The sequence below is a fragment of the Camelina sativa genome, chromosome 11 (assembly GCF_030686135.1).
Source record: "Camelina sativa cultivar CO46 ecotype springtype chromosome 11, ASM3068613v1".
In the NCBI taxonomy this organism is placed as follows: domain Eukaryota; kingdom Viridiplantae; phylum Streptophyta; class Magnoliopsida; order Brassicales; family Brassicaceae; genus Camelina; species Camelina sativa.
This window is the reverse complement of record NC_141890.1, coordinates 50,738,896-50,762,583: the sequence shown is the minus strand read 5'-3', so window position 1 is coordinate 50,762,583 and position 23,688 is coordinate 50,738,896. Positions and strand designations below refer to the sequence as shown.

The window sequence follows — 23,688 nt, the reverse complement described above, 5'->3', positions numbered from 1 at the left end:
AAGAATTGAATTACATTATTATTATAGGCGAATTACATTATTATTGTTTATGTACTGATATAAATAAAATAAAATAAAAAAACAGAGCCGCCGCAACTTGCGTAAGTCTGTTGGGGTCGAATGACTTCAGTACGAAGCACCCGCGCTTTTCTTGGCCATTTAAAAAAAAATAATTGTTACACATGAAATTGAAAGAAAAAATAAACTTAGATAAAAGTATATATATATATATATATATATAAACTGTTCACATACATACATATTAAATGATTTTAATGAACTACTATTGTATAAATTAAAAGTATCTAGCTAGTTAATTAGTCAGTTTTATTGGTCACCGTTTGTGAATTGATCGGACATGCATGGTTATAAGCTTATAAGTTATACTATATGACATATTGACATGTCAAAAAATAAGCTTATAGCACACGTATATTACTCAATACTCAGAAGTCGTCATTAGCAAAAGTAATAAACCTAAACTGACCCAAATCTAAATTGAATCCCCACTTTGCGGCTTGTCGCAGTAGGAAGAAATATTAATGTTACGTTAAAGCGTTTCCAACGGAAAAGGATTTGATTCTTGAGTGGTACAAACAAAATATAAGTAATTTGCAATGCCAACTTGCTTTGTATAGTTTTATATATATGGTCGAAAATGAATATCTTCCTATCTACTTTTTTAATAATATATATTGGTTGTGCAAGCACGGTGATTGGATGGCCATGATTTAGTTACAAGTTGCATTAGTAGTTTTTCTCTTCTTCTATATGCACATATGTATTGTATATTTGGGTTAACCTAACAATAAAAATCATGTTATGTAATATGAGTTCTGAACGTGATTAGCGAAGTACTAACCGTGTGAATGATAACCAGGGACAGCTACGAAGGAGTGGCATATGCGAGGAGGATTCTATTCTATGCCTATTCACTCTTAACATATGAAATGAGGAGAGTCCAGAACAGAGGCCAAGAAAAGAATATTATCTGTATTATACAAATCTAATTTCTATTTATTTATTTATTTGCTATTACAACCACAATCACTTTTAAATTCAAAAACTAAAAAGAAAGTTCTCTTCATGTATACACATCGATCCACATCACTCTATACGAGAATGAAAATAAAGTTCAAATTTTCAATCTACAGTAGGTTTTCAATATTTCTGATAACATATCACGCATGTTGTGAAACCTAAAACGAGTAAACATAATTAAACGCAAATTCAGTAGAAACTGACTTATTATTAGCAACAATAACGATCAATGATCTCATTAAATTATCAAGCATGTTACTACTTTATTACCACTAAAATAAAAAAGAAATATCTACCTCGTGAGTGATAGATATTAAAAGTTATACAAAAACAATAGTCGTGCCATCATATTTATTCATATCAAATAAAAATATCACGTAGCTTAAAATAACATTTAGTTTAACAGCCCAACAAAGAAAAAATCTCCTCTCGTCACGTGCATTAATTACTCCCAACAATTCAGACTTTGCAAATTTAATTATATTATTACAAAAATAAAAAATCGTAACCTTAATTTTTTATTATTTTCTGTGGTGAGGGAAAAAAAACTCAGTATATATATATATATGGAGGAACTCACACCAAGAAGTAGCATTAACCGTGACATGAGCTTTTGTGCTCTGTTTCTTTAATTTTATTTTCCCTCAACTCTTGAATTCTCTTACAAATCGTGTTTGCTTCGATGGAGTGGATTCGAGGAGAAACGATCGGATACGGAACGTTTTCTACAGTGAGTCTAGCGTCGTCGCCTTCTAATAACGGTTCCGGAGAGTTTCCGACGTTCATGGCCGTGAAATCCGCAGACTCATACGGCGCTGCTTCGTTGGCGAACGAGAAAGCAGTACTGGACAAGCTCGGAGACGAATGCGACGAGATCGTACGATGTTTCGGCGATGATCGGACGGTTGAAAACGGAGAAGAGATGCATAACTTGTTCTTGGAATACGCTTCCAGAGGGAGCTTGGAGAGTTATCTCAAGAAACTAGGCGGTGAAGGTCTACCGGAATCCACCGTACGTCGTCACACGGGATCGGTGCTCAGAGGACTACGACACATCCACGCTAACGGATTCGCTCACTGCGATTTAAAACTCGGGAATATTCTGTTGTTCGGTGACGGCGCCGTTAAGATTGCCGATTTCGGATTGGCCAAGAGGGTTGGGGAAGTGACGGCGTTAAACGAAGGAGTTCAGATTAGAGGTACGCCGTTGTATATGGCGCCGGAAGCCGTTAACGATAACGAATATGGATCAGAAGGTGACGTGTGGGCTTTGGGATGCGCTGTAGTTGAGATGTTTAGTGGCAAAACGGCGTGGGGTTTTAAAGAAGGATCGAACTTCATGTCGTTGTTGATACGCATCGGTGTTGGTGACGAGGTTCCGATGATTCCCGAGGAGTTGTCGGAACAAGGAAGAGATTTTTTGACAAAGTGTTTCGTTAAAGATCCCAAGAAGAGATGGACGGCTGAGATGCTTTTACACCATCCGTTTGTAGCCGTCGATCTTGATCACGACGGTTTAGTAGAAGAAGAAGAAAGCTTCGTTGTTAACCTGAAAACAAAGGAGGAAGTCTCTACATCGCCGAGATGCCCTTTCGAGTTTCCCGATTGGGATTCGGTTTCTTCCGGTTCACAAACGATCGATTCGCCGGATGAGAGGGTTGCGAGTTTGGCGGCTGATTCGATCCCTGATTGGTCTGTCACCAGTAGCTGGGTCACCGTTCGGTGACGGTAGTGATTAAAAAAACAGGGGACAAAAACAGAGTTGCAGAGAAAAGGCTAGAGTTTTTTTTTTTTTAGATTCCTAGTCAGATCCAACAATTCTTATTTAATTCGTTGTATAAATATTTTCTTATTAGATATTCAGAAATTTGTTACATGTAAATAACTAGATACCAATTTTGTATTCATGATCCCAAATCTCGATTCTCTTTTGTATATATAAACATCAATTTCCATAATCTTATAATTATCTTTCTCCATGATCATGAATGTGAATAAAAAGATCGTATATTTAGACACAATCATGCGACATAAGGTAATAATCAAGACTCTTGGACAAGACTCGTGGCCACGACAGAACAGCGAACTTCAGACTTAGTTTCATCTTCATCAAACCAACTCACCGATCCATAAACCACGTTCTCTTGTAACGCTCTCGGACTCTCCAATCTCACACTGTAACTTAGCTTTTCATTTTTCTCTCTGAACATTAGTCTTTTTGGCTCCACGACGACGTTTAGACCCTTTAAGCCTCTCACTCTCACGCTGTAGCTTGTCTTTGCTTCTCCCACGTTCGTCAACGTCCTTCGAAATATCTTGGGACCGTTTTGATCGGACGTGAAATAGGCAATGATTGAAGGGTAATTGAGATATGGAGATGGGTTCTTACACGCATCGGAAAGATTCGATCTTGTGATGATATTGATCAATTTTCTTGATTGTTTTGCATTGTGACAAAGGAAGTTTATGAAATCTTGTGGACTTGTATCGTAGATTAGGCCAGGGTTCAAGACGTTTTTGGTACTCACATGTCCTGCTCCAACGGCTAAAGGGTTGTCTAAAGTCAAAGCCGTTGTCATAATTGCAGATTTTATAGCCGATGGACTCCAATTTGGATGGACTTGCTTTATAAGTGCGGCTACTCCAGCTACATGAGGTGCAGCCATTGATGTCCCAGTTAAGAGATTGAATCCGCTGAGTAATGGTCTTGCTGTAGTTCCTGCTACTGGTTTAACCGGTGGCCAAGCAGAGAGTATCAGTGTACCAGGGGCTAGGATGTCCGGTTTGAGTATTTGAGGGAAGCTTGTGAATGGACCTCTCGAGCTGTATATGTCTACTTCTGGTGCTGGTTTTGGACCGAAACTCTAGCCTCGCGGTCGCGTTCCTTCTGTTGCTCAATGCGTAGATTTTTATAGTTTCTCCGTGCTTTGAGCTGATGAATGCTACCGGAAACTGGTATTCGACTGTGTCTTGTTCCGTAAGTAACTTATCTGTTACTAGAACTACTGCTGCAGCTCCGGTGGATTTGGCTTGTTGTAGTTTGATTTCGATGTTAACGTTTTCGTAACATACAACAATTATGTTAGTCAGCGTCTTGTTTCCGGCTTTGCAAGATTCTATGTACGTCACGGGAAACTGAACTGAAGGGAAATCTCCGGGAAACAGAGACGGAAAGTTGAAGCTAACTCTGTTTCCTAACGTCAGGGTTCCTTGAAATTGCCGACCGATTGTTCCAGCTCCAACCGTCGCAATCCACGGCGCTCCGTTAATCAAACTCCAGTTGTAAGGCCCGTCATTACCACCTGAAGCAACGACGAAAACGCCTTTTTGAATCGCAGCAAATGCTGCTACTGCAATCGGATCATTTTCTAGACCGAAACCATCAACTTCGTCGTCATCATTCTCAAAGCTCAATCCTAGTGACAGAGATATCACATCGACTCCATCTCGAATCGCTTGATCAATCGCTGCGATTACATCTGATGCGTAAATCCCTTCTTCCCAAGCGGCTTTATAGATAGCAATAGGTGCGTGCGGTGCGATTCCTGAAGCGGTTCCTTGCGCATAAGAGAAGTAAGATGCGTTCTTAACGTGATTTCCAGCCGCAATGGCCGCAACATGAGTGCCGTGTCCAATTGTATCGTAGGGTGAAGAGTATTGACCAATCTTGGTTCCTCTCAAATCAGGGTTGTTGGCGAACAAGCCCTTGTTGAAAACTCTTGCACCAATTAGTTTCTTGTTGCACAAGGAAGAAGAATTGAATTGACATTCTCCTTTCCATTTAGACGGAACCGAACCATGCCCATCGTCGTGAAAGCTGGGACTGTCCGGCCAAATTCCGGTATCTATAATACCAATGACTGTACCAGCTCCACAATTCGAGACCGGCCATGTACCGGATGTCAAATTTAGATCGATAAATTGCGGAGAGAAAGTAGTATGAAGCTTAACCGGCAAATCTTTGGTGAAAGAGACATTCCCGGGTTTGTCTTTAAGACGTTGGAGCTCGGAGTTGGTGAGAACCGCGCTAAACCCGTGAACCGAATCGGTATAAGCGTAGATAATCTTTGGTTTTCTATCGGTTATAACCGAAGTAAGAGTTGTGGAAAACCAGCTTTGGTGATCGGAAAATGGCAACGGTTTGGCGGATAAGTCCATATGGATGATGTAAGTAGAGGTCTCTGCCGTCGCAACTGCTACGAAGAAGGAGATGATCATAACAATCACGACGGTAGTAGTTGCCATCTCTGAGCAAGTTTTTTTCTCTGGTCTCACTAAACTGAACTGCGTTCTGGTTGTTGGTAAGAATGGATTATAGTGGTTTTGTAAGAGATGTTTATTTTTGTAATTATGATTCAAAGTCGGAGAGATTGTAACCTTTACTTGGCTTTTGCTTTTGGTAAAGCTGTTTTAGGTGGTCGGCAATACATCCTCTCATCGTTGTTTCTTTTACTTTGATCTTTCCATTGGGTTTATTAAAAGAAATGTATAAGGCCTATTGATATTAGGCCCATTGGGCTTAGAGGGGAGTATTAATTAGGGTAGGTGAGCGTTGTTGGATTCAGATTTTGCATATGCATCGCGCCAAGTCTTATAGATTTTCCCGCCATTGCCACAGGTGTCTTAAACCTAAATCAGTAAATCGGATGCTTGCTAAGCTTCAAGGTTCAAAAAAAAAAAAAAAAAATCCCCAAATCCCCAAATTAGCCGGAATTGAATAATGTCCGGTGATAATTCGACGGAGGCTGGCCGACGACGCAGCCGAGGGGTGGAGGCGTCGAGTCGGAAAGACGCACTCGAGAGGCTGAAGGCGATTCGACAAGGGGGACTTCGGAATCTATCAGCTTCAGGTGGTGGGTACGATATTAGGCTAGAGAAGCCAATCTTCGATACAGTTGATGATGACGAGTACGACGAACTTGTTTCCCGGAGACGCGAGGAGGCTCGCGGATTTGTAGTCGACGACGAGGAAGGTGGCGGTTTAGGATATCTCGACGAAGGTGAGGAGGAGGATTGGTCGAAGCCAAGTGGACCGGAATCGACTGATGAATCAGACGACGGTGGTAGGTTTAGTGGCAGACTGAAGAAGAAGAAGAAGAAAGGGAAAGAAATGATGCAGCAACCTCAGATTAAGAAGGTGAACCCGGCGCTTAAGGCTGCTGCTACTATCACTGGTGAAGGTAGACTTTCTTCTATGTTCACATCTTCAAGTTTCAAGAAGGGGAAAGAGACTGATACAGGGAAATGCGAGGGTATTCTCAACGAGGTAATTGCACAAGTTACTGTAGATGATCTTGATAGGGAAAGGCATAAGAGAAGGAAACAACCAGTTACTGTTCCAGTTACCGTCTCCAGGAACAAAAAAGTGGTTTCTGTTACCTCGGCCATGAGAGTGAAGGACTCAGAACCAAGACCTTTAGTGTACGAGGGTGATTCTGTTTCCATGGAGAATGAGTTGATGAAAAATTTGAAAGAGGAAGATATGACAGAGTCTGAAGTCATTCCTCCGTATGTTTCTGAGAGTGTGGATTTACCTGGAAGTGATAGTGTTATAGAGGATGGATCAAACAAGATGAGGAACGCTGAGGTGAAGACCGAGTTAGGTGTAAAGGAGGTGTTTACATTGAATGCAACAACTGATATGAAAGATAAGGATCCGGCTTTAAGCGCCACTGCTGGTTGGAAGGAAGCGATGGGAAAAGGTGGAACTGAGAATAGGGATTTACTTGGTTCTAGTTGTGAAGGGCAAACTGAATTTGATTTGAATGCTGATGGATCACTTCATTTCTACATTCTTGACGCTTATGAGGAGGCTTTTGGCGCGAGCATGGGCACAATATATCTGTTTGGGAAGGTGAATCTCTTGGGATTTTTCACTCAATTTTTATTCATTTTTTTTTTTTAAAGTTGTTATGTGGCGTTAATCTAGATATGAATTTGGACAAGCATTCTCTATTTACAATTCAGGTTAAAATGGGAGATACGTACAAGAGTTGTTGTGTGGTAGTTAAGAATATTCAGAGATGTGTTTACGCTGTTCCAAATGATTCCATATTTCCTTCCCATGAACTAATCATGCTCGAGCAAGAGGTGAAAGACTCCCGACTTTCTCCTGAATCCTTCCGCGGGAAATTACATGTGAGTTTGACTGCCTGTGTTACATGCTTGGAGGAACCAATATCTTTTTTGCTGGTATTTATTCTTGTTGGATGTGTCTTCTCAGGAAATGGCATCAAAACTGAAGAACGAAATTTCTCAGGAACTGTTACAACTCAATGTTTCAAATTTTAGCATGGCGCCTGTCAAGGTTTGCTCATTTATTTATTTTCATGTATCTTGTAACGATACTTTTTTGTTTTACTTTCTATGCTTCTCTTTATGGATAAATATCAGAGAAATTATGCTTTTGAGAGACCGGATGTTCCTGCTGGCGAACAATTTGTTTTGAAGATCAATTATCCATTTAAGGTACATTTCAGCTGTGCAATATCAAACTAAAACTCATCCTTATTTTTGTTAATTTGTTTACATCTCAACACTAATGACATATTTTCTTTGTTCTCACAGGATCGTCCACTTCCAGAAGATCTTAAAGGCGAGTCTTTCTGTGCTTTGCTCGGGACTCATACCAGGTTCTGGCTTCTTACTGCTTAGTTTCATTACCTTTCCTTCTGTTTGGTAATTGGTCAGTTAAGTTTGTATTTCTAGTCTTTTGTAGGCTTCTTAGTTTACTATGTATGCTGGCTATGTCGATTTAGCACGGTGCAATTTTTCCAACCTTATCGAAGTTAATTTATGTGCAGTGCTTTGGAGCATTTTATTCTCAAGAGGAAGATCATGGGACCTTCTTGGCTCAAAATTTCAAACTTCTCTACTTGCTCACCCTCTGCAGGAGTACGACCTTCGAATTGTGGCATAATCATATTATCAGTAATTTTTTAGTTCTGTTTATCTCCAATAATGAGAGGATTTGAAACTTGTGCAGGTGAGCTGGTGCAAGTTTGAGGTTACTGTTGACTCTCCCAAGGATATCACTGTTTTAGTTTCGGAGGACAAGGTGGTTCATCCTCCTGCTGTCGTTACAGCCATAAATTTAAAGACTATGGTCAATGAAAAGCAGAACATAAGCGAAATCGTTTCTGCATCTATTCTCTGCTTTCACAACGCCAAGGTTGGTTTACAACATTTAAACAAAGCTTCTTTGCCGTTTTTTCTCTTTGTGAAGAATATGGATATTTGATCATGACACTACCATTCACCAGTATGTGTTCGTATCATGTGGTCTTATATGACTGCTCATTTTTGGACGATTGTTTTTTGCTCAAAAGACGCTATTTATGTCTACATTAATAGCTTGACATATGATGTGCGTGCTCCTTGATTTTTCAGATTGATGTTCCAATGCCAGCTCCAGAAAGAAAGAGATCTGGTATTTTAAGTCATTTCACGGTTGTTAGGACTCCTGAAGGAACTGGTTACCCAATTGGTTGGAAAAAAGAAGTGACTGACAGAAATTTAAAGAATGGCTGCAGCGTTTTAAGTATTGAAAACAGGTGTGTTGCAGCTCTGTTACTGGATAGGATGTGCTTATGATCCATATATATCTTTGGCAATTCATGTTGCTTCGTTCAACATTTTTTTCCTTTTCTTACTGCAGTGAAAGAGCATTGTTGAACCGATTGTTTTTGGAGTTGAACAAATTGGACAGTGATGTTCTTGTGGGACATAATATATCAGGTTTTGATCTGGATGTTCTTCTTCAAAGAGCCCAGGTATAGCAAAATCTCTATTTACCATTAAGAAAAATGGTAGTGTCGTTACAGGTTTTTTTTTTCTATGATGTACTTTTTCATTTACATGACCTGGACAATGTGCTGATATTTGACTCATATCAGTTTTGTAAGGCCCTTGTCTTCCAGGCTTATTAGATGATTTTTAACATTAATAAGCCTGCAAGTTTTTTTTTATGCATTGTACATCCTTTCGTCTCTCTTCCCAGTCTCTCGTGTTGTGATGGTGACGTAATAGAGATATATGAACATTGTCTGTCTTGTTCTTACTACTGTGCAGGCTTGCAAAGTTCAGAGTAACATGTGGTCCAAAATTGGCCGACTTAAACGCTCTTTCATGCCTAAGCTTAAAGGAAACACTAATTTTGGGTCTGGAGCTACACCAGGGCTCATGTCTTGTATTGCTGGAAGGCTCTTGTGTGATACAGATCTGTGTTCTCGTGACTTGTTAAAGCAGGTGTGGTACCCAACTCTCGTAAGCAGTAAGTTGAAGCTCAATCCCTCATGTATAAGCATCTGTTTCTTGTAGGTTAGTTATTCGTTAACGGACCTTTCAAAGACACAGCTGAACCGGGACAGAAAAGAGATAGCGCCCAATGATATTCCCAAAATGTTTCAGTCATCCAAAACACTTGGTGAACTTGTAAGTTCTTCAATTTAGCCTTCTCGCCTGCTCATCTCTGTTTGACGCATAAGTTGGTACTACCACAATACTAATGATAGGTTATGAATCCTTGCGAGTGAAAAAATTTGGTGCATATTGGTGAAGAATAAATAATCCAGTCATACGTAGAAGTAAAGGAATTGCAGATAACAACAGTTCATATAAGCTTGACGAGTGATGACTGCATCTTAATTCCTCGCTTGTTATAACCTTTTTGGTTTTCAGATTGAATGTGGTGAGACGGATGCATGGTTATCCATGGAGCTCATGTTTCACTTAAGTGTTCTTCCTCTCACTCTCCAGCTTACTAACATAAGTGGCAATCTTTGGGGGAAAACACTTCAAGTAATGACTCCTGATTCTCCTCTCTTTCTCTCACTCTCTCTCCCGGGAAGCTATATGCTGCTGACTTATGCATTTTTTTGTTCATGACCAGGGAGCCAGGGCGCAGAGGATCGAATACTACTTACTACATACATTCCACTCGAAAAAGTACATTCTCCCAGACAAAATTTCACAACGTATGAAGGAAATAAAGTCATCAAAAAGAAGAATGAATTATGGTCCAGAGGAACGCAATGTAGATGAATTAGATGCTGACATGGCTTTGGAGAATGATCCGTCTAAGGGCAGCAAAATAAAAAAAGGTCCAGCCTACGCTGGTGGACTGGTGTTGGAGCCGAAGAGAGGCTTATATGACAAATATGTTTTGCTTCTGGATTTCAATAGTCTTTACCCTTCTATTATACAGGTTAGCAGATTATTTTCTATTTTCCAAGCCTTTGGTGGCTGTTTCTGCCTGCATGATAGATAAGAGTCATGATATTTTCAGGAATACAATATCTGTTTTACGACTATACCACGATCTGAAGATGGAGTTCCTCGTTTACCTTTGAGTCAGACACCTGGAATTCTTCCAAAGGTTTGTGACTATTATCGATCCAGTATATATTCTCGATCTGTTATAGGTCTTCCAACATCAAATTTATAATTTACCCCAACCCAGTCAGAAAAGACACCAACCAAAAGTAATATTTTGCCTCGTTTTCTTTACTAAGACCAATGCGACCTAGCTGTTGCCTGTTCAGAATTGTATTAGTGACTGCTGTTTTCTGTAGTTGAAGTAAAATTAATCTTGACATCATCGTCTAAATTATTGCTATATGCACTTTTCTTTGCCACGACTTTAAGTTTTTCTCCTTGTTCTGGTATTCCCAGTCTAATCAAGAATCCCACTATCCGTCTTTGTTTTAGTTGATGGAACATTTGGTTAGTATAAGGAAAAGCGTCAAATTAAAGATGAAGAAGGAAACAGGTCTCAAGTACTGGGAGCTTGACATTCGGCAGCAGGCATTAAAACTCACAGCCAACAGGTTTGCATCCATGGTTTTGCTTGTGTCGGCAATAATTGCTATTCACCGCATTTTGATGTTTATGATTTCTTATTCATTCTAAACACAGTATGTATGGATGTCTGGGGTTTTCTAATTCAAGATTCTATGCTAAGCCTTTAGCAGAGCTCATAACATTACAGGTAAGTGATGCTTTCTGTTTTTTGAGTGACATTTTTTGTTTTTTTCTCTATTCTTCGCGTGATTAGGCCAATTTCCTTAACATTGCAGGGAAGGGAGATCCTGCAAAGAACCGTGGATCTTGTCCAGAACCATTTAAACCTAGAGGTATCTCCTACACGTCGAGTCTCACGAAATTCATTTCAGAAGAGAAATTAGTAAAATGTTTCAGCATCTCTGCTCTATCAAGTCTAGAATTAAACATCTTGCTTTTACATAGGTAATATACGGTGACACAGATTCAATCATGATTCACAGCGGACTAGATGATATTGAAGAGGTGAAAGCCATTAAATCAAAAGTCATCCAAGAGGTAGGTTGGATTATAGATTTGTCCCTATATTGCTGTCTTTGGGGAAGGTGCTTCACAGTATCAGACATTTGATTTTGTTTTTTTTAGGTCAATAAGAAGTATAGATGTCTAAAAATTGACTGTGATGGTATATACAAGAGAATGCTTCTTCTTCGAAAAAAGAAGTATGCTGCTGTCAAGTTGCTGTTTAAGGATGGGAAGCCTTGCGAGGTAATCTTTTGTATAAATATTTTTGCATACCCTTTCTTCTAGAAAATTCTGGGTACTAGATGCATTCTCAATGCAGGACATTGAGAGAAAAGGTGTGGATATGGTTCGTCGAGATTGGAGCCTGCTCTCTAAGGAAATAGGAGATTTATGCCTGAGTAAAATCTTGTATGGAGGGTATGTTTTGAAACATCCACTATAGAACATTTTTTTTACTCTCTCATGCAAGCACAACAAGCCTCTTCTTCTTTGCAGGTCATGTGAGGATGTTGTTGAAGCAATTCATAACGAACTAATGAAGGTAATTTTTGTTATCATTTTTATTAATCTTCGCTAATTACTTTGATGTTCTTTATCATCCAACACGTGTTGCTTTGTCCATGCAACAGATACAAGAGGAAATGAGAAATGGGCAAGTTGCGCTTGAGAAGTATGTCATCACCAAGACATTGACTAAACCGCCTGCAGCTTATCCAGATTCCAAAAGCCAACCACACGTTCAAGTGAGTATGAGAGCTATTATTCACTTCATTTGTCCCTGGATATATGCTTTCCATATATTTACTTAACTTAACTCTCTGATTTGTGTGGCCAAATTAATCTTCTCAGGTTGCACTCAGAATGAGGCAACGTGGTTATAAAGAAGGTTTCAATGCTAAGGATACTGTACCATATATAATCTGCTATGAACAGGTTTCCAACACAGAAGACCAGCTAAATATTATCAGATACTCTATAGTTTTCCTACTAAATCTTTTATGCTTCCTCTGTGCAGGGTAATGCTAGCTCTGCCAGTTCAGCAGGGATTGCTGAACGTGCTAGGCATCCTGATGAGGTGAAATCAGACGGAAGCAGATGGTTGGTTGATATAGATTACTACTTGGCACAGCAGATTCATCCGGTGGTGTCTCGTCTATGCGCAGAGATTCAAGGAACAAGTCCTGAACGTCTAGCCGAGTGTTTAGGACTTGACCCATCAAAGGTAAAATAGCTTTCATTCGAGCCACTTATCGATTCATTATTCAGTGATCATGAATTCATGACAACTGATTGGAAACAATGTGTTATTCTAGTACCAAAGCAAATCAAACAATGCCACGAGCAGTGATCCTTCGACCTCCCTCTTATTTGCTACAAGCGATGAAGAAAGGTAGTGATGTCTTTCCCATTTGTAATTTGATATCATATATTTTCTCCATGAATTTGCAATATTCCTAGAATTCAAGATCCCCAACAACGTAATTTACATGTAAAAAATGCAGATATAAAGGCTGTGAGCCGTTAGCATTAACATGCCCCAGCTGCTCTACTTCTTTCAACTGTCCATCTATTGCTAGTTCTGTTTGTGCGTCAATCAGTAAGAAACCTGCGACACCTGAAACAGATGAATCTGATTCCTCTTTCTGGCTTAAACTGCATTGCCCGAAATGTCAGCAGGATGATGGCACTGGAAGAATATCCCCTGCTATGATAGCTAACCAGGTAGTCAAACTTTGTTGAAAAGTATCCTAATCTGTTAAGTTTCTCAGAATAAAAAATTCTATATTGTTGTGATTTGGCCTGCAGGACAGATGCTTTAGTTATTAATTCATTCTCATACCTGTCAGGTGAAAAGACAGCTTGATGGATTTGTGTCAATGTATTACAAAGGCATAATGGTGGTATGTAAAACCTTTTCGCCTCTTTTTTTTCCGTAATTCTGAACATTTTTCCTTATTAAGTTATGATTATGACGTTTTCTTGTACATTTTGTCTTCAACAGTGTGATGACGAGTCTTGCAAGCACACAACCCGCTCCCCCAACTTTCGCTTGCTTGGTGAACGTGAACGAGGCACAGTTTGCCCAAACTATCCTAACTGTAACGGAACTCTCTTAAGAAAGGTATATCCCTTCATGGACCTCATAACTCCTACCTTTCTATTGCTTAACAGACTAACAACTCTTGACTTTGAGCTTTGTCCTATTACAGTATACTGAAGCAGACTTGTACAAGCAACTGTCATATTTCTGCCACATCTTAGACACACAATACTCTCTAGAAAAGGTTTCTACCTTACGAGATTCTTATATTGGTAATTTTGATATCAATTTGTCTTGTCTATATATCCCTAAAGTTATCACCGCCATTTGAAATAACAGATGGATGTTGGCATGAGAATTCAAGTAGAGAAAGCAATGACGAAGATAAGACCTGCGGTTGAATCAGCAGTAGCCATCACTTGATAGTTGTAACTCACAGACATATCCATTTGATAGTTGTAATAATCATCTCATGTAACTAATTAGTCTTTTATATAATCTTCTTCAGACATCATTATAATCAAACTACTAAATTTTGTTCAGTCCTAAAGCTTATTTAGCAGAACTATAACTGAACATTGAAACCTGGCCAATACTATAACTCTCAAACATTTTGGACTGATGTGTCTGACAGGTACTAGAGGAACACTTGCCAGTTTGATGCCAGATCATCATCATTGTCTGAATGTTATCTTCAAAGCAGAGTGGCTGTGGAAAAGCACATTTCTTGAGGTGGTTCCACGGAGTGAGGAGCAGCAAGCAGAGTCTCCAAGTTCAGGTCTTGCTCTAAGGTCTCATTGATCCTTGTCTGTGTAGGAGGTAGAACCGGTGGTAACCGCATAGGGCTTAGGCCTAAACCATTCATAACGGCTAAAGTCTGCATTAAGCAGTTATTAAGTTATGATCAAATGATAGGTTTTGCAAATCAGACATTGATTGGGTGTGATCCAAGTAAGTAATTAAAGAAAACCTGCACTTGAAGTTGAAGCTGCTTCAGATATTCAATAGCTTCATCAAGCATTGAGGCTTTGTCAGTCTACAAACAAAAGAAATAACAATCAAAACAAACAATGTTTCTCACAATCTCTTCTGATTCGAACATTTTGTATACCTTGTTGGAATTGGGTATGAGTTTCTGCAAAGCTTTCATTTTCTCGTTGATCTTGCTCCTCCTCCTCTGCAAAAAAACAAAAAAAAAACTCAGCTTCTATTATTAAAAATCTTTAAATTAGGCTTCTTCTTTTGAAATTAAGAATCTTTAAAGGAGAAAAAAAGAAGAAACCTTTTCAGACAAGTTGTGGAAGTGTGCATCAATGTTTCTCTTCAACGAATTTTTCTGTCTACCTCCATTTCTCTTTGGTGTTACCATAATTAATTGCATACAAAAAAAAAAAAAAAAAAAGAAAGAAAGAGCTCTAAGTTTGGTTTTTGTTTTCTTTCTCAACCACAAAAGACAGTGAAGTATCTTGGCAACTCTAAATAAAGCAAGTTTTTACCTTGTTATCGAAAGCATAGTTGTCTTGGCCAGTTTCAGAGACTCCATAACCGACGGAAGGGAAGGTCTCAGCGGAGGAAACAATTCTCTCCGGTGGTGAAGAAGAAGGTTGAGTTATCGGAGTGCGGGAAAGAATCTGCCGGAGAAAGCTGGAGAGTTCGTCGGAAGAAGATGGAGGAGCAAGACGATCACCGACGTCAGAATCACCCATATCTCTCTCTACTAACTCTCTGTAGCTTTTTCCGTAGTAAAAGGTTTATAGGCGGGGAGGTAGTAGGTGCGTGAGGTCACGCCCCTAAGAGAAGCGCGTGTGGTGTTCTGAAGAGTGAGTGGCGTGTCGAATCCCTATAGACATAATCTGGTGTCTCACTCACACATCACTTGTGTAGTTGTAAATAGTTTTACGTTTAGTAATTTTTGTATTTACTTCACAACTTTATTTATAGTAAAAATAAAGAACTGAACATATTTTTAACCCAATAAAAAGAACGAAAAGAAAAAAGATTTTTTTTTTGGACCACCAAGTATAAAAGGACAAACATTTTTGTTATATATATAAACTTTTATTAATGTGATAAGTTAAATATAGATAAGATATTTAACCTTTTTAGTAAATGAAACGGTTGAAATAATGGTATTGATAAGATAGGCCATTGATAGCCATAAAGTATACCATTTAATTATTATTACGACTAAACATGAAATAGGACAATTACTTGAAAAGTAAGGTCGTGCAACAGTTTCACCATTTTTGACAATTTACAAAAAAAAAATCCTAATCTTTTTTTTTTCTTTTTCTTTTGTTGTCCTTGTCCCACAGGTTTAAGAAAAAAAAAATTATTGAAACTTTGATATTTATAATTGGCCAACACATATAAGAGTTGAGTTTGGATGCAAATAATCTTTTACTTATTCAACTTGAAAAAGGTCATATGTTCCTTATTCATTAGCATCCGAAGGGAAAAGCAATGGATATAAAACCAAAAGCAATGGTAGTCTGAAATCAAGTCAAAATCCAAACTTGACATATTTCTACCCTCATAAAACATTTAAACAACTGTCTGGTTGCAAAGGGGACATTTGTTCTTGACCATTAGCCAGCTCTTGATGCACTCGAAGTGAAAGTCATGCTCACATTCCAGTTTCGCAGCTTCTTCACCGTTCTTCAACTTGTGCTGACAGATCACACATGGCTCCGTTTCATCATTGCTGTTTTCATATGTCCTTCTTCTTAGGTTCTCATCAATGACTTCAACGGTTAGCCCAGTGTTGACTTCTTCTCCTACATGTTCGGTGACATTCATCAATCGTTCCTAAAATAAATAAAAAATCATTAGTAAACTTTTCCGTATACAAACTCTACAACTTCTTACATACAAGTCTTTATTCAAGAAACCAAAATGGAACATATAAGCTTATTAAAGAATCCTTCTAGCCTCTTGTATAAATGCAATCCTTCGGAAAATACGTACAAATGCATCCGACTAAATTATCAATACTTGGAAGCATTATGTAAAGTTCAATGTTATCTTTCACAAAATTGTAAGGTTCTAACTTCTAAGATAAAACAAAAAAGGTGGTGAAAGCTTTTACATTTATTACTTAGCTAGTAACTCACTACTTGACCTAACAAAAAAAAAATTATTTGTAAATACATTAAAAAGGTTAAATTTATCGTTGTAACAATATCCAATATTTTCTCGCTACGAAAATTTAAAATCAAACAAAAAGACGCGCAAAATAGTAACGTAAATTTCACGGAATATCTATAAAAAGAAAAATAAGTAATTCTTTCTCCTTTTTAAGTGGTGTGGAAATAGTTTCCCATCTTAATTCCCCGAATACTACTATTTCATAAGCTCTAAATATATTTTAATGCTAAGATATAATATACAATACCTCGGACGGGATCGCGAGGATGACTTGAGGAGAGGATACATCTACATAATATTCTTGCGATGCTGTTTCAGATTCCTCACTGCTCGATGATGACTGGAGCCACTGGCTGATGGATTCTTGATCCTATACAATTTCCATAAGTCTATTATATCCAAAAGCTTTATTTCTATCAAACAAGAAAACATTAGATAAATAGACGATTACCACGATTGGACGAGGAGGGGGGAGTCTACTGTCAGGCTATCATGGTCATGGTTCATCTCAGCCGTTGGATCTGGTGATGTGGCAGTAGCGTCGATAGTAGGGCTATCATGGTTCATCTCAGCCGTTGGAGCTGGTGATGTGGCACAAGCGTCAACGACAGTAGGGTAAGTGTCCCATAGTTGCCAGTCGTCTTCAAACAAAAGCCTTTGGAAGCGAAAAGAACTGTCAGCATCATCATCGGGAATCCGAGAATTCTCTCCGCCTTGATCCATACTTTTGAAGAAAAAAAAATACTACCTGAGAGACACAAGAGGTGCTAAATCAAGTTGTACAGTATAAATAAGGATTAGTAGTTAACCTAAGTTTCACCGTGAACTCTTCTCTTCAAAATGCAAATTACTTGAGTGGTCAGGATTAGCTTTTTTTTTTTTGATAAACTAATACAGAAAACAAGACGTTTATCACCACAAAATATATCAATTGTATCTCAGTTAAAGGAAAAAAAAATATAATACCAAATAAAGTTATAAACGATAAATAATGCACATAACTTTCATTTTTTGGGACAAGGATTTTGGCTACTTTAAGGATAAAAAAAGGTATTTAACAAATCTAATAAAAGGAAAAAAGACCATGATTTACAATTGTTGTCTAGTTCTGATGAGTCCACAAATGTTCAACACTAAATTTTGACAGCTAATCAAAACTGGAACTTTGCTAGATTCGGAAGATTTTTTTAAACCTGCATTTATAAAATAATAACTTTCTTACAATCATACTTGTATTTTTTAAAAGACAAAATTTATATATTACATTTACTATCAATGAAAAACAATCATTTATAGTCAAAAATAATAAATGTAAACAATCATTAGAAGAAGTAGGGCCGGGCATTCGGGTTACCCATTCGGGTTCGGGTATTATCCATTCGGGTTCGGGTAAACGGGTTTAGAAAAATAGTATCCATTTTAGATATATGGGTTCGGTTCGGTTTGGGTACTATCGGGTTCGGGTTACAAATTTTAGAACCCGATTAGTACCTGAACTACCGGGTACCCGAAAAAAATATAATTAAATTTAAATAAATTTAGTTAAATTTTGACTTACATAACAAAATATTTTATATATTTTGATTATTTTTGATATTTAAGTATAAAACTAAATGAAATATTCAAAATTATAATCTGGGGTAATTGCATTATATTAATGATAAATATTATAAATATGTTTATATGTTTGGGTTTAATGGGTATCCAAACGGGTATCGGGTATTATCCGACCTTAATCCGAACTCACGGGTATTAGAAAATAGAACCCAATAGGATTTTATAGACAAACCCGTACCCAATCCGAACCCGGTTTTTCGGGTTGGGTTCCGGATTAGGTATTCGGGTACGGTTTTTATGCTCAGGGCCTTAGAAGAAGGCTTTTCAAAACAGGAGCGAGAAACGCGCAAGTTGTTTTTTTCTATGATTCCGTTACTTGGGTATTGGGGCTTTAAAAGAGAGAGTTTGGGCCCAAATAACAGAAGCTAGTAAGTAAATAAGTTCATGGGCCTGACGTTATAGCGGCGAATGAGAGACTTCTTTACACGACGTCGTTGTATAAGCTGTACGCAAGCCGAATATGCTACATGGTCATTTTGTAGTAATATCAGTTTCATATGGCGGTAACTTTTTCTCTTTCAAATCACGTATTATTTTTTTTTAGATTGGTTGATTAATTAAAAGATTGGATATGGAAATCACTAATGTCGTATGTCTTTGTTGATGAATTAGTTACTTAATTTGTAGATGAATCAGGCATGGTGATAAATGTCGATAAACATTTCATCTAGACATTATTATTGTGTTATTTCCACAGAGAGAGAGAGAGTGAGATGTTGAAGTAACTTTTGTGCGATCATATGAAAATAATGACATTATTTCCTTGAAAGAAGCAAAGAGACAAACAACAAGGCAAGAGTGTCCCCACGCATGTGACCACCGTAACGTTAGCAAAAAAAGATATCAATAATAAAAATGTTAGGTAAAAAAATATTAGCAATTCAAGAATACAAATTTTAATTTATTAACATTATATAGATCATTTATATATGGTATAGATAACACTATTAAGTATTTAACACATATAAACAAATTTTGATATATGATAAAATCATGATTGCTAATTTTGACAAACTCTTCCAAAAACACATTGTTTCCACAAATTTCAAGTAGGTATTGACAAAATAGTCACCGCGTACGTATGTTTGGTGTACAAAACTAGAAACTGGATTGCTGTTTGTTTATTATAAAATGTTAAAACAAAAGTATTGTCGCTCTAAATTAAGCTACTTTCTTACTTATGAAGTGGGTTATCTTCTATACTAATCGTTTCTCTTTTGGGAGGTGGGAAAAAGATTCAACCTTTGTCTAAGAAAAGAAAGAATAAACAAGAAAAAAAAAAACAAAGCTTAATCTTTTTCTTTTGTTCCTCTGTTTTCAAGGATTAACAAATCGATGAAGCCCTGCCCGGGTTTTAGTACCTAAACATCTCTTTTGTCTCGTCTCAAGAGAAAAACCCACTCAAGCAACCAACAACAACAGTAGATCGAACATCATTCAGATTTCTCTCTCTCTCTCTCTCTGCATAAGCTAAGGAGCTATGTCGGCGTGCATCAATGGCTTATGCAGAGCCGTAACAGTCTCTCTTTTTTCCTTGTCCTTCTTCTTCTCTTTTTCCTCAGCTTGCTCTAATGGAAATTGCCAGGTTCTTTTGATTCTCTTTCCTTATTATTCTTATTCTCTAATTTATTGCCATTATCAATTTGGGGTCTAAATCTTTTTGGATTTTGCTTTTTATTTGTGTGTGTCTTTCTCAGATGCTGGATTCATGCTCCTCAGCTACTGATTGTGCCTCAGGTTTATATTGTGGAGACTGTCCTGCCGTTGGGAGCACTAAACCCGTTTGCACAAGAGGCCAAGCCACAATTCCAACTTCCATCGTAAGAAATTATTTGGATTTCTCTAGATTTTCCAATCTGAAAATAGGTTATATTATAGAAGATAGTGCAGATCATTTGGTTAACTTTGAAGATGGGTTTTGCTAAAGATTTTAAATTTTTCTATCAAGATAATGTAGATCATGTGGTTGTATCAAAAGTTTTGAACTTTGAAGATGTGTTTTGCTAAAGTTTTTATTTGGTTGTATCAAAAGTTTTGAACTTTGAATATGGGTTTTGTTGAAGATTTGTTTACATTTTTATGTGGTGGTGAAATTTGTGTTCTTTTTGTAGATAAATGGATTGCCTTTTAACAAGTATACATGGTTGATGACTCATAATGCCTTTAGCAATGCAAATGCACCGCCTTTGCCAGGTGTTGATAGGATTACATTTTACAATCAAGAAGATACTATTACTAATCAGCTCCAAGTAATGTCCTTATTACCAACTCCTCCTCTTATTTTGGACGATTCCTCTTTCTTGGGTAAAACTCTTGAATATGTTATTTATTTGCTCTAGAATGGAGTTAGAGGGCTAATGCTGGATATGTATGACTTCAACGACGATGTCTGGCTTTGCCATTCGCTTCGAGGCCAATGTTTCAATGTCACCGCTTTTGTAAGATTTTTCTTCAGCTTAACTAAATAACCTGTTTGGATCCAAAGTTGAAACCTGATAGGATGGGAATGTGAACTTTGGTTTTTTTTTTTTTTTTTTGAATTAGCAACCTGCAATTAACACACTGAGGGAAGTTGAGACATTTCTGAGTCAAAACCCAACAGAGATTATCACCATCATAATTGAGGATTATGTGCACAGACCTAAAGGCTTATCAACTCTGTTTGCTAACGCTGGTTTGGACAAGTACTGGTTTCCTGTTTCGAAAATGCCCAAAAAGGGAGAAGACTGGCCTCCTGTGACTGATATGGTGCAAGAGAATCATAGGCTCTTGGTTTTCACTTCTGTTGCTGCCAAAGAAGATGAAGAAGGCGTTGCGTATCAATGGAGATACATAGTTGAAAATGAGTGTGAGTATTACAAAAAAAAGTTTAAATCTTTGATATTGGAATTTTCTATTAGAATAACCTTCTCTTATCATTGTGTAAAGCTGGGGATCCCGGGGTGAAGCGAGGTTCTTGTCCTAACAGAAAAGAGTCAAAACCTTTAAACTCAAAAAGTTCATCGCTTTTCTTAATGAATTACTTCCCAACATATCCGGTTGAGAAAGACGCTTGCAAGGAACACTCAGCTCCACTTGCTGAGATGGTTGGGACTTGTCTCAAGTCAGGAGGGAATAGAATGCCAAACTTTCTTGCTGTTAACTTCTACATGGTATTGAATCAATCATAAAACTAAACATATGATAGTTTTTTCGAGATCTTGCTAACAAAACCATAATATTGCAGAGAAGTGATGGAGGCGGCGCATTCGAAGTTCTAGATAGAATGAATGGACCAGTACTTTGCGGCTGTCAAACTCTTGCTGCTTGCCAGGTAATAGCTTATCTACTTTTGATAACGTTACTTATGGATATGAAATCATATTGTACAAGTATAAACAATCTAAAACGGCTACCTGAATTTTGGTTCTTGATGTTGTTTGCAGCCAGGGGCAGCTTATGGTTCATGCAAAAATGTTACTCTACAGACAAGAACTCCAAACATGGATTCAACGGCTGGAAGCTACCCAGGTGCAAGCTACACAGGTTCAGTTCAGTTCTCAAAATCCTTAGCTTCTCCTGTCTATCAAGGAAACACCATTGTTGTCTTCTGCTTCTCATGGCTTCTTCCATTGCTGATGTTCTTACTATGACACAACCAATCAAAACCACTTGGAGAGATTCTTAGGTTAGAGAATCTTGATCACTTCTTTAACACGAATGAGAGATCCTAAGTTCAGGAAGCATGAATTGCCTTAGAAAGAGTGTCCGATTTTATTCTTGCATTTGTAGACTAAAGAGTTAAAAGGCAGAAATATTGTGTATGTGTGTCTTCAGCTTCTGTTGAATGTTCTGCAACTTAGATATATATATAGACACAATTCTACTCCAATAGAAGCTTTACTGGATTATTTATATATGTTATTGATGGGAGAAAACAGAAGATATATGGGAACTCAATTTTATGAATTACTATGTACACAACAAACAAGAGAAATGGGAAGCAAAACTAGACAGCATGCAACAATGGTGGTGGATTCTGAGCATTCAGAAGCAATTCCATGGGTTTGATCTGAAGTGCAGGACTGATGGTAAGTAAAGCAATGAAGCAATCCACAGGAACTCTAGTTCCCCATAAGTTGATTGATTCAAGTTTTCTGCATTTGTTAACAAGAACCAGAAGGCCTCTCTCTGTCACATGGCGGCAACACCACATCCCGATCGTCTACATATATAAAGAGATTCCGATTTCGAAAAGAGTGATTCTAATGATTCTAGATAGAATAAGTAGATGGATAGAGAAGATTCTTTGTTACCTTAAGATTATGACAGCGTTCTGCAATAGCGAAAAGAGACTCATCGGTTATAAAAGTACCTCCTATGTTTAGGTGTTGCAATGAAGAAGTTCTTGATATCTGTCAAATAAAAATTCAAGAATCTCTGATATGATAAACAAATACATTAAAGATTCCAATTTCACATTAAAAAAAGAAAAAGAAAAAGGACATTTATATTACCAGTTGAACAACACCAGAATCAGTAATAGCAGTCATGCCCCATAAAGAGACAGAGTTCAAATTGGCCACACATCTTGCAGAAGCTATTTGGTAAAGACCATTATCAGTTATATGACAACCCCATCTGCTTCTAGATCTGCAAACATAGAAAACAAAAGAAGCTATGTGAAAAAAAAACAGAGCTTGTATCTGACCAAGTCAAACTTTTTAAAGGTAAAGTTGGAGTCTTGATCATAAAAGAAGAAGAAGCAGAGAGGGAGAGATTACATGTCGAGTTCTTTGAGGTTGTAAGCAAGATGAACGAGACGAGAAGTGGAATCATCGTCCATTTTCCAACCAGCAAAGCTAAGAGATTGTCTTCTCGCCATCGATTGATTTACAGCGTTCCTCCATTTCTTGCAAACACCACTTGCCCTATAAAAACAAAAACTTAATTAAAATTTCTTACAAGAACTGAAAAAAAAAAGGATCAAACTTAGCAACGATCAAGTTTGACTTACTGAGCCGAAACGGTGAAAGAAGTAACCAAAGAAAATATATAAGCGAGAAGGTCTAACGGTAAACGATCGATCGCTGCTTCTTCATACATGACTTTTATGTATATATATGAGTTTAAGGAGAAGAGCTTCTTCTTCTTGAATCAAATTACAACAACCTGCAGAAGCTTTTATGTATCAAGAAAAGTATGTAAATATATATGAGAATTTGTTTTCAATAGTTATTCATAATCATAATTGCAGAGGAAGAAGAAGATGTTGTCATTTTCTTAGTTTTAACTTCAGAAGATGTGGTCATCGTTCCGTCATACTTTTTTGTACTCGTTTTTTTTTTTTTTTTTTTTTTTTTTTGAAATTAATATTATTTTTATATGATTTAATTAAAAATGTTTTTATTAGACGGTCCAAATTTTGCGTGGGAAAATTATACACTCTACATTTACTCGGTCTTTTTCTTTTGTACGTCACGTGGCACGTGGCACGATCTTAAAAATACAGTATTTTTTAGTGTTGCTTCACAAAATATTTAAATGTTAAATTTGAC

General features: G+C 37.5%; 6 protein-coding genes and 1 pseudogene across 10 annotated transcripts; 3 read left to right on the top strand and 4 right to left on the bottom strand.

The window, feature by feature from the left end:
- The first annotated feature begins 1,590 nt into the window (after positions 1–1,590).
- LOC104727321 (mitogen-activated protein kinase kinase kinase 20) lies at positions 1,591–2,999 on the top strand. The gene has a single exon (XM_087471870.1). It carries the CDS (start codon positions 1,724–1,726, stop codon positions 2,765–2,767), a length of 1,044 nt encoding a protein of 347 aa, XP_087327996.1. The 5' UTR covers positions 1,591–1,723; the 3' UTR covers positions 2,768–2,999.
- Positions 3,000–3,083: 84 nt separating this feature from the next.
- On the bottom strand, positions 3,084–5,286 carry LOC104729092 (subtilisin-like protease SBT1.9 pseudogene; annotated as a pseudogene).
- Positions 5,287–5,657: 371 nt separating this feature from the next.
- LOC104727319 (DNA polymerase alpha catalytic subunit) lies at positions 5,658–14,546 on the top strand. Of its 3 annotated transcripts, none has more exons than XR_015571610.1 (31): positions 5,658–6,895; positions 7,009–7,179; positions 7,265–7,348; positions 7,435–7,509; positions 7,609–7,673; positions 7,845–7,935; positions 8,027–8,212; positions 8,431–8,594; positions 8,699–8,813; positions 9,112–9,288; positions 9,361–9,474; positions 9,721–9,840; positions 9,932–10,246; positions 10,328–10,417; positions 10,750–10,868; positions 10,957–11,029; positions 11,118–11,174; positions 11,287–11,379; positions 11,467–11,589; positions 11,666–11,763; positions 11,842–11,887; positions 11,976–12,089; positions 12,196–12,279; positions 12,362–12,568; positions 12,660–12,736; positions 12,849–13,068; positions 13,153–13,247; positions 13,349–13,468; positions 13,557–13,631; positions 13,727–13,845; positions 14,022–14,546. XR_015571610.1 is itself a non-coding variant. In XM_010446392.3 (31 exons), exons 1-30 carry the CDS (start codon positions 5,762–5,764, stop codon positions 13,808–13,810), a joined length of 4,545 nt encoding a protein of 1,514 aa, XP_010444694.2. In that variant the 5' UTR covers positions 5,658–5,761; the 3' UTR covers positions 13,811–13,845; positions 14,022–14,546. The 3 variants fall into 3 exon arrangements, 1 of the variants encoding a protein (XP_010444694.2); XM_010446392.3 differs by having other exon boundaries at positions 13,194–13,247; XR_758200.3 differs by lacking the exon at positions 14,022–14,546 and having other exon boundaries at positions 13,727–13,937.
- LOC104727320 (transcription factor ALC-like) lies at positions 13,863–15,294 on the bottom strand. 3 transcript variants are annotated; one of them, XM_010446393.3, is made up of 5 exons: positions 14,884–15,294; positions 14,670–14,741; positions 14,499–14,564; positions 14,358–14,423; positions 13,863–14,264 (listed from the first exon to the last, which is right to left on the bottom strand). In XM_010446393.3, exons 1-5 carry the CDS (start codon positions 15,091–15,093, stop codon positions 14,082–14,084), a joined length of 597 nt encoding a protein of 198 aa, XP_010444695.1. In that variant the 5' UTR covers positions 15,094–15,294; the 3' UTR covers positions 13,863–14,081. The 3 variants fall into 3 exon arrangements, with proteins under 3 accessions (XP_010444695.1, XP_087329647.1, XP_087329646.1); XM_087473521.1 differs by having other exon boundaries at positions 14,358–14,395; positions 14,884–15,172; XM_087473520.1 differs by lacking the exon at positions 14,670–14,741 and having other exon boundaries at positions 14,884–15,166.
- A 500-nt stretch (positions 15,295–15,794) lies between these two features.
- On the bottom strand, positions 15,795–17,477 carry LOC104729090 (uncharacterized). Its single transcript, XM_087473082.1, has 5 exons — positions 17,344–17,477; positions 16,989–17,258; positions 16,941–16,947; positions 16,782–16,904; positions 15,795–16,195 (listed from the first exon to the last, which is right to left on the bottom strand). The coding sequence occupies exons 2-5, from the start codon at positions 17,255–17,257 to the stop codon at positions 15,932–15,934; spliced, it is 663 nt and encodes a 220-aa protein (XP_087329208.1). The 5' UTR covers position 17,258; positions 17,344–17,477; the 3' UTR covers positions 15,795–15,931.
- Positions 17,478–19,274: 1,797 nt separating this feature from the next.
- On the top strand, positions 19,275–22,022 carry LOC104727317 (PI-PLC X domain-containing protein At5g67130). The gene is made up of 8 exons (XM_010446389.3): positions 19,275–19,736; positions 19,849–19,971; positions 20,263–20,400; positions 20,491–20,589; positions 20,696–20,999; positions 21,080–21,303; positions 21,378–21,464; positions 21,577–22,022. Exons 1-8 carry the CDS (start codon positions 19,632–19,634, stop codon positions 21,781–21,783), a joined length of 1,287 nt encoding a protein of 428 aa, XP_010444691.1. The 5' UTR covers positions 19,275–19,631; the 3' UTR covers positions 21,784–22,022.
- Positions 22,015–23,541, bottom strand: LOC104727318 (F-box protein At5g67140). Its single transcript, XM_010446390.3, has 5 exons — positions 23,148–23,541; positions 22,915–23,061; positions 22,648–22,783; positions 22,447–22,545; positions 22,015–22,355 (listed from the first exon to the last, which is right to left on the bottom strand). Exons 1-5 carry the CDS (start codon positions 23,234–23,236, stop codon positions 22,140–22,142), a joined length of 687 nt encoding a protein of 228 aa, XP_010444692.1. The 5' UTR covers positions 23,237–23,541; the 3' UTR covers positions 22,015–22,139.
- Between the last annotated feature and the right edge of the window lie 147 nt (positions 23,542–23,688).

Bases quoted from the DNA above. Each gene is read 5' to 3' on its own strand.
- LOC104727321 (XM_087471870.1), top strand. From the start codon at position 1,724: ATGGAGTGGATTCGAGGAGAAACGATCGGATACGGAACGTTTTCTACA.
- LOC104727318 (XM_010446390.3), bottom strand. From the start codon at position 23,236: ATGTATGAAGAAGCAGCGATCGATCGTTTACCGTTAGACCTTCTCGCT. The intron at 22,784-22,914 runs GTAATCTCTCCC...CTATGTTTGCAG, and splicing joins AACCTCAAAGAACTCGACAT to ATCTAGAAGCAGATGGGGTT. The intron at 22,356-22,446 runs GTAACAAAGAAT...TTATATATGTAG, and splicing joins AACGCTGTCATAATCTTAAG to ACGATCGGGATGTGGTGTTG.
- LOC104729090 (XM_087473082.1), bottom strand. From the start codon at position 17,257: ATGGATCAAGGCGGAGAGAATTCTCGGATTCCCGATGATGATGCTGAC. The intron at 16,196-16,781 runs GTATTGTATATT...TATTTATTTTAG, and splicing joins TCCTCGCGATCCCGTCCGAG to GAACGATTGATGAATGTCAC.
- LOC104727317 (XM_010446389.3), top strand. From the start codon at position 19,632: ATGTCGGCGTGCATCAATGGCTTATGCAGAGCCGTAACAGTCTCTCTT. The intron at 19,972-20,262 runs GTAAGAAATTAT...TTCTTTTTGTAG, and splicing joins CCACAATTCCAACTTCCATC to ATAAATGGATTGCCTTTTAA. The intron at 21,465-21,576 runs GTAATAGCTTAT...TGTTGTTTGCAG, and splicing joins AAACTCTTGCTGCTTGCCAG to CCAGGGGCAGCTTATGGTTC.
- LOC104727319 (XM_010446392.3), top strand. From the start codon at position 5,762: ATGTCCGGTGATAATTCGACGGAGGCTGGCCGACGACGCAGCCGAGGG. The intron at 6,896-7,008 runs GTGAATCTCTTG...TTTACAATTCAG, and splicing joins CAATATATCTGTTTGGGAAG to GTTAAAATGGGAGATACGTA. The intron at 11,590-11,665 runs GTAATCTTTTGT...TTCTCAATGCAG, and splicing joins AGGATGGGAAGCCTTGCGAG to GACATTGAGAGAAAAGGTGT.
- LOC104727320 (XM_010446393.3), bottom strand. From the start codon at position 15,093: ATGGGTGATTCTGACGTCGGTGATCGTCTTGCTCCTCCATCTTCTTCC. The intron at 14,742-14,883 runs GTAAAAACTTGC...GTAACACCAAAG, and splicing joins ACTATGCTTTCGATAACAAG to AGAAATGGAGGTAGACAGAA. The intron at 14,424-14,498 runs GTATACAAAATG...TTTTGTTTGTAG, and splicing joins TCATACCCAATTCCAACAAG to ACTGACAAAGCCTCAATGCT.